This window comes from Microchirus variegatus (assembly GCF_963457635.1).
Source record: "Microchirus variegatus genome assembly, chromosome: 18".
In the NCBI taxonomy this organism is placed as follows: Eukaryota; Metazoa; Chordata; class Actinopteri; order Pleuronectiformes; family Soleidae; genus Microchirus; species Microchirus variegatus.
In genome coordinates, this window is record NC_139819.1 from 21,958,981 (window position 1) to 21,967,103 (window position 8,123).

At 39.3% G+C, this 8,123-nt stretch overlaps 1 protein-coding gene across 3 annotated transcripts; it reads left to right on the forward strand.

Annotated features, from left to right (window-relative positions):
- Positions 1-507: 507 nt before the first annotated feature.
- Positions 508-6,992, forward strand: fam219ab (family with sequence similarity 219 member Ab; the record flags this gene model as incomplete). 3 transcript variants are annotated; one of them, XM_083905017.1, is made up of 6 exons in its annotated part: positions 508-588; positions 3,048-3,147; positions 4,063-4,168; positions 4,897-4,977; positions 5,062-5,116; positions 6,834-6,992. In XM_083905017.1, the coding sequence occupies 6 exons, from the start codon at positions 508-510 to the stop codon at positions 6,990-6,992; spliced, it is 582 nt and encodes a 193-aa protein (XP_083761143.1). The 3 variants fall into 3 exon arrangements, with proteins under 3 accessions (XP_083761143.1, XP_083761144.1, XP_083761145.1); XM_083905018.1 differs by having other exon boundaries at positions 6,837-6,992; XM_083905019.1 differs by having other exon boundaries at positions 508-534; positions 6,837-6,992.
- Positions 6,993-8,123: the final 1,131 nt, after the last annotated feature.

Here is an 8,123-nt window from a genome sequence, read left to right on the forward strand (position 1 = left end):
AGGAAAGTTAAAGTCGTCAAAATTGGTCATATTAGACTAATATTAGAATATTAGTAAAGTCTTACCATAATCGATTACATCGATTAATCGCGTAATTATTTCTATTTCGTTTTTATTTCTGCGGTGCTTGGTCTTCTCGATGCCCCCTGACTGTTGAGGTTTTTTGGGATATCCCAGCCGGAAGTGGGTGGTGGAGTCGCCGTCATCGAACCAGTCACACCACCATCTTCATCTTCATCATCCTCATCCTCATCCTCACCACCATCCTCATCAGCAGCAGCAGAGGAAGAGGAAGAGGAGCCGGAGCCGGAGCGTCCACAGACTGTGACTCACCGCCGCTGAGATGAAGCTCTTCACCGGAGAGGAACCGCAGCACGGGCCCCAAATCTGAGCCGGAGCAGCAGACGGAGAGGCAGCCGTAATCCGATTATTCCAGCGCGAGGAGGAGAGAGACAGTGTGTGTGTGTGTGTAAGTGTGTGTAAGTGTGTGTGTGTGTTGTCGCCACCATGATGGAGGAAATGGACAGATTTCAGGTTCCCAGTGCGGTGCAGGAGGAGGCGGAGATGCAGGCGGAGATGCAGCCGCTGGTGAGTCTGGATTATATCCTCCGCAGATTATTTCTCATTTGTTTGTTTTCATGAAATCAGAGGCAGACGTTAATGTTGTTGTTGTTGTTGTTGTTGTTGTTAGAAGAGGAAAAACAAATCCATCACCTGCTGCCATGTTTTTGTCAGGACTGAACCAATATAAAGAAAGGATTAGAGATTAGAGATTAGATTAGAGAGTTTGTGTGTGTGTGTGTAATGAAGGCAGCAGCAGCAGCAGCAGCGTGTCCGGTGTGCTGCGTAGTGACTGTGAGCATCATCATCATCATCATCATCATCATCATCATCATCCTCTTCCTCCTCAGCATCCACGGTCACGCGCGTGTTTTCACCGTCATCACTGCTCTGCTGCTGCTGCTGCTGCTGTTTAATCTCTGGGATTAAACCAACACACGCTTTCTAACAAAGTGATTGTGCATGTGATCGTTGGCCTGTAGCGAGGCCCTGAGTGACTGCAGAGAGGCTGCAGAGCGCCCTCTGCTGGCCGCTGTAAACGCACCGAACCCCACCGTGACCTGCTGTACAAAAAAACTTTCTTTTTTTTAATATTTCTAGAAACTTTGACTTTTACTCATCTGTGTTACTCGTATATTTCTCATAAATATTTTGTAAAATCAGAAGAAGAAGAGTTGCTATTATGGTCTTTCTTATTCATTCATACAGCCAGGAATTGTACCCACAACCTCCCAGTTTTAAAGACAACTCAGAAAAGGACCTTTTATACTTAAGTAAGATTTTAACGAATGTAATAATATAATTAAAAAAAGTGACTGTGACTTCTACCAAAGTCATTTTCTGGTCACATATGTGTACTTTTACTCTAAAAAGTATCACCTTTAAGGTACTTTATACACAAATGAACGAAAGTGTCATTTTCATCGAGTAAAATTCATAAATTACTTCTACTAAGGAGAGGAGTTGTGTGTGTTTTTTTTAATTCATTACATAAAGTCAGTGTTGGTTTCTGTAAGTTTGTCCACTTCCTGTCTCCATATTTGGACGAATCGTCACAAACAGTTATTTAAATTGTTTAAGAGCTTAAATAAGGCAATAAGTGGTTGAAAATATGTTTTGGAGTGAGTTTGTGTGCATTTTTACATTGGATTAAGTTGAGAGATGAGAAAAAAAAAAGTCCTATATATTGTTAGCGTTAGCTCCTTTAGCACCGTTAGCGTTAGCCAGCACGAGTTAAAATTTGTCTCTTAAGTAGCACACTTTTTCGTGACGCGGCACCGTTTACCAGTAAGCTCCTTTAGTTGTGTTAGCTCCTTTAGCGCTGTTAGCGTTAGCCTACAGTGGAACTGGAGCGGTCTGTTTCTTAAGGCAACATTTTACTATACTGCAATTTTCTAATTGCAGATGGTGCAATATTTGTAAAAGCCAGAATGTGTGTGTCAGAGCCGTTTCTTGCTATATCCGGACTACGCAGCTGCATAGGGCCCCACGGCCACCAGGGGGGCCCCCAAACTGCAAGTTCAGACTCATATTTTATTATATTTTTGAGAAATAAAAGTACCTGTTTTTATTTGCATGCATTGGTAGCATTCATTATGCATATATTTGCAAAGCAAATTGTGGGGTAATCAGAAAAAGTCTCTACCTTGAGTTTGAAAAAAATAGGGGCCCCCAAATAGTATCTCGCATAGGGCCCCCAAACAGCTAGAAACGGCCCTGGTGTATGTGAAGATTTAATTGAATGTTTGTCTTGATCTAGAAGAGAAGATCTTTGTTATAGTATATTATTTATATATATATAGTATATATATCATCGCACCGTCATCTAAATTCTAAAACGTGTTGTTTTACGGTGGCCGACGGGCAAACGCACTGCAAACCCCAAAACACCAGCGAATAAGAAAACACCGGCAAGTAAGAAAACACCAGCAAATAACAAACAAACAAACAAAACTTTTTTTTAAATAAACTTTATTTAAACTTTTCCAGTACACATATACAGATATACAAAATACCTCAAAGGGAATATAAAATTGCATCTCGTCATTTAGAAAGGATCGAAGACCTGCACGACAGCGCCCCCTACAGACCTGGAGCACTTCCGTTTTCTTATTTGCCAGTTTTTTCTTATTTGCTGGTGTTTTCTCATTTGCTGGTGTTTTGTTATTTGCTGGCGTGAATAATTCCTTGCTCAAAGCAGCAGCGTCTTCACGTGTCATTTTTTTTAAACGTCTACCAACACCGTGCTCGAGAGAGACTTTAGCCGACGTATGACGTAAATTGGCGTCATTTAAAGTCAAATAAAAACACTTGAGAACGTCCTGTTTCCTGCTCCGAACATCATCACCAACAAACTCTCATCTATTCCTGTTTATCCACGTCGTCTGGACACACTGTACACTCATCCATTATTCATCCGAGCCTCAGGAATAATCTGCTCATCTCTTCTTCTTCTTCTTCTTCTTCTTCCTCGTCTCCGTCTCCAGGACCCGGCCTCGTCCACGGCCTCAGAAGGAGACTCAGACACCAGAGAGGGAGAAGTCGTCACCATCAACTACAAGCCGTCGCCGCTGCAGATGAAAATAGGTCAGTGAAAGAAGAATAATGACAGTGTTTATTGTTGTCTGTGGGAAACACTGTGTCCTGGGCTTGTCTGTACATTTGTCCTCCTCCTCTTCCTCTTCCTCCTCCTCTTCCTCCCCTTCCTCATCATCATCACACGTCACTGTAGATATGTTATATGTTATTTTATGACCCAAAACACTGCAGTTGTACATTAAACACCAGATTTTGAACCCTGTAGCGCACATTTAAAATAGCGTTTGTTTGATGCTACAATCGACGCACAAAACTCCAATTTCCTGCATCAGTGAAATTACCATAATAACCACACGGTGGCGTTGACGACGTGCAATTTTTCAGCTATAAGAAACAGTGGGAGTTTCTCCTTTAGCACAAACTGTCGCGTAATTACGGTAACGCAACGTGACGTCTGCCATTCGTGTTAAAGGGTTTTTAGCTTTATTTATTTATTTATGTTTACAGAAATACATTGATCAGGATGTTTCACTGGCTGCTGATATTGATATTATATTTGAATATTTACACATCTTACATATACATATACAGACCAAATAAACGGGCAAGTTGTTCCAAAATATGTTGATTTCCCCACGGTACAGGGAGGAAAGTAGAGTGTTGTCTCTTTTCACATATTGTGTACTTAAATTGTGTTTTATTCTATGTCAATATTATGGGTAATTATGTATGTTAAAAACAGGAATCAGCTGAGGCGTGAAAGAGGTGTAGGATTAAATACACTTATTCTCCTTTCTTTTTTTTAAATTACACGACCTAATCTGCCCCAGAGTTTACAGTGAAATACTCTCTAAATGACTTCATTTCACTTTACCAGATTCTAAAAGTCTTATTATGATTGAAACTCTGTTAAAGACTCTGCTTCACGCTGTGTTTTTCTCGTGTTTTCTTTGTTTCGTGCAGAGAAACAGAGAGAACTGGCCAGAAAAGGCTCGTTGAAGAACAACAACACAGCAGGAAGTCCTGTCAACCAGCAACCGAAGAAGAACAACGTCATGGCCCGGACACGGTGAGAAGATCGGACTTTACATGAAATTAGATTAAATCATCAGAAGCAGACGGTTTGTTTTTACACTGTCGGAGAAAAGAAAAGATGGATCATTCAAATAAAAATAAACAAAGGTTATAACTCGGCTGTACATGCAGATGAGAGGGAGTCTGTACTCTGCTTTTTAATGTTTGTTTTTCATATAAAGTTGATAAATTGAACTCTAATTTTAATCTATTAATTTAATCCAACTTTTGTCAAAAACGCCATAGTATAGCATGTCGTCCAAAAATGGTCCAAATTGATCAAAAACGTCATAGTATTAAAGAATTATAATAATAAATAAAGAATTAAATTAAATCATCAGCAGCAGACGGTTTGTTTTTACACTGTCGGAGAAAAGAAAAGATGGATCATTCAAATAAAAATAGGTTATAAAAGGTTATAACTCGGCTGTACATGCAGAGTCTGTTCTCTGCTTTTCAATGTTTGTTTTTCAGATAATCTTTGTAATCTGTGGACGTTTTTAAAGACGACTCTTTTGGTTTTATGGTTTAATTCTTTTTATTGTGTTTTTCCTGTAAACAAACCTATGTTGTTGTTTTTTAATGAACCCTGACACTGCACAAAGGTTGACGCCTAAAATATAGACATAGTTTTACAGTGTTTTTGAAGCTTAAAAACAATGTTAGAGGCGTTTTTGTGTATTTTAATGTTTGTTAATATAATGCCGTGCCTCCTCTCCACAGGTTGGTTGTGCCCAATAAAGGTTATTCGTCTTTAGACCAGAGTCCAGATGAGAAGCCTTTGGTGGCCTTAGACACAGACAGGTAAACAAACTCGTGTTTACAGAGTCACACAAACACAAACACAAACACAAACACCTTCACTAACTCGGGTTTATTTCTCCACAGCGACGATGACTTTGACATGTCCAGATACTCGTCGTCAGGTTATTCCTCCGCTGAGGTGAGTTCTCTGTTCATCACGCTCATCTTCACCTTCCTTCATCAGAGTCAGATTTCACTCAAAGTATTTTCCCAATCAGATTTTTTCCCACCAACCGTCTGTGGTGTCGAACCAGAAATACTTTTATTATTATTATTATACACTATTGTTTGTCAAAGTCAAACTTTTTGACAGAAAGATGTAAAAATAACAATATTTATGGTGATATGTTTTAAAATAAAAGTGTTTCTTTTGACCTGGAACAATAAATAGTTCACAGTACAAACGTATTTATGATGCAAAATTATAAATGCGTCCGGCATTAGATCACTGTTGTCTTGCATGTGCACTTGCAGCACTCTCTACTGGACAACTTGATAACTACATTTATAGTTTGAATGATCGCCCACGACTGTGCTGCAGAGTTGCTTTGTGTTGTCATATAAAATACAAACGTGCATTAATTAATCAATTAATCAATTAAATCTTATGCAAACATGAATATTTTTAATGATGCACGAGGTTCAAGAGATGCAAATTTCTAATGCTCAGTTTGCAGCGTTCGTTTTTTCATAATCAAGGAAAAACTGAAATCTCTCTAAATGAATCGATATCCAATCAAACTGCCCATCACTGTCGTGTTTGCTGTGATTCCCGCTCTCTCTACATCAGCCCTCTCTATGTCCCCGACAAGGTTTTTGTTTTCACGCGGACAAGCGTTCAGATGTCAGTGCTCAGTAAGTGAAACTGGAACCGTCTCATGTCGAGTTGAAGAGAACTGTGGTTGTTGTTCACAGCGTTTCCACAGCTTCTCATGTTCAGCAGATGCTGAGTGTTGGGACTGATTGTGTCGTAAAAGTAGAATTGTTGTCATTCTTCTCTGTGGAACTGACCTGAAAACCACAAGTTGTGATCGTGCTGATGCTCAAATAGGTTGAAATCGTGTATCCTGTAAAAATCCTGTGCGTCAGTAAAGAGACGAGAAGCTGAGTGTGATGAGTCAAAACAGGAAATGAGATTTGAACAGTTACAGTAAAGAAGATCATGTGACGATCAGTGACGGTGGTTACAGAAAGTACTGAAGTGATGGGTATGAAGAAAACACGGAGACGGATTAGAGGCCAGTGATCGGATCTGAGGACACGTTGTAAATAATTACAATATGAGCAAAGTTTTCCCAGTTTTAGAAACCATGAGAGTGTTGGTAATCATTAGATTTTTTTTTTTTTTTACAAAATAATTAATTAATTAATTCCTTCATTCATTCATTCATTCATTCATTCATTATTTAGACACATTAGACCACCACATGTCTTTAAAATGGGACGTACAGAAGCAACCATGAGTGTTGATAATCATTAGATTTTTATAATAATAATGATAATAAATAAATAAATACATTAATTAATAAATATATTAATTAATTAATTAATTAATTAATTAATTAATTATTTAATAAATACATAAATAAATAAAATAATTCATTAATTAATGTATTTATTTATTAATTAATAATGTATATTATTTTGATCAATGATTGCAAAGTGGTTGTGACACATTAGACATGTTTGACACAACAAGGGTCTTTCTGCATGGAGTTTTATATCATTTTAATACTTAATACTTTAATACCTATCACCCAGTGACTCACTGACGTTCTATAATCGAACAAATAATGTCATAACTCTAATTTCTCGTCCCTGAAACTTGTCCTCGTGTCCTCGCTCGTCTCCTGCAGCAAATCAACCAGGACCTGAACATCCAGCTGCTGAAGGACGGTTACCGTCTGGACGAGATCCCCGACGACGAAGACCTGGATCTGATCCCTCCCAAATCCGTCAACCCCACCTGCATGTGCTGCCAGGCCGCCTCCTCCACCACCTGTCAAATACAGTAACCCCGCCCCCTCCCCCGTAACACACACAACATAACCCCGCCCCCTTCCCTGATCTCCATCTGCTGTGAGTTCACCGTCACCGTGAAGCATTAGTAGAATTATTGTAATGACGGATAAAAGTGCTCTGACGATAACGACAATGACGAATAATAATATATAATAATAATATAAATATATAATAATTAATATATAGAAGCTTTGATTTAAAAAAAAAAAAACTCTAGGAGAAGGAAAAGTGTGAGAAAACAATGATAAATATGTATTTAAAATACGGTGGTTTCCTCCTGTGGTAGGACGTGCACTAAAGCTGCGAGCGCCTTCTCCTGAGCGTCAACGCGGCGAAGTGATGATGATGATGATGATGATGATGCTGTGACGTGATTTTAACGAGCCTGACGGAGAAGAAGAGACATTATCACGCTAACTTTTAATGTTCTGCTCACCTCGGTTTTATAGTTTGTTGTTTTTGTAAAAGCTTACTTTTCTAAAGCTGCGGGATCCGTGTGACGATGGTGTTTGACGGAGACGACAGACGGACGTTTCACTGTAAACCGTAAACGCTGGTGGTTACGTAGCACAGAAACAGGCCATTTACACTCAAACGCACCAACTTATTAGGCCCCGGTCACTTACAATGTGTCATTTTTAGGGATAAATCAGTGATTTTCAGACTGGGAATGTACCAATTTGTATTTAGCTTTGTATTTTACTAGAATAGGAGTGGAATTTAAAAAAAAATTGTGCTTCCCAACCTCAGTTTCCCTTTTTTTGGTAGTGCTACCAGCGTTAACGGTGTCATGTTAACGCACGACGTGTGTCCGTGACGACTGACCGGATAAAGACGCGCGTGACGTCATGTTTACGTGACTCCCGATCGTTAAAATAAGTCTATGAAGTAACGCTAAACTTGAAAAACAGAGGCACACATACGCAGTTACACAGGTACGCTAACGTTATTTGTAGCGCTGCTCTTTTCCTTCAATAAACAGACCGCTCCAGTTCCACTGTAAGCGCGCTAACGGCACTAAAGGAGCTAATGCAGCTAAAGGAGCTAACAGAGGTAACTGGTAAATAGTGCCTGGACTCTGGTGCCCGCGGCACGTGTACGTTTACCAGTTAGCTTCTTTAGCG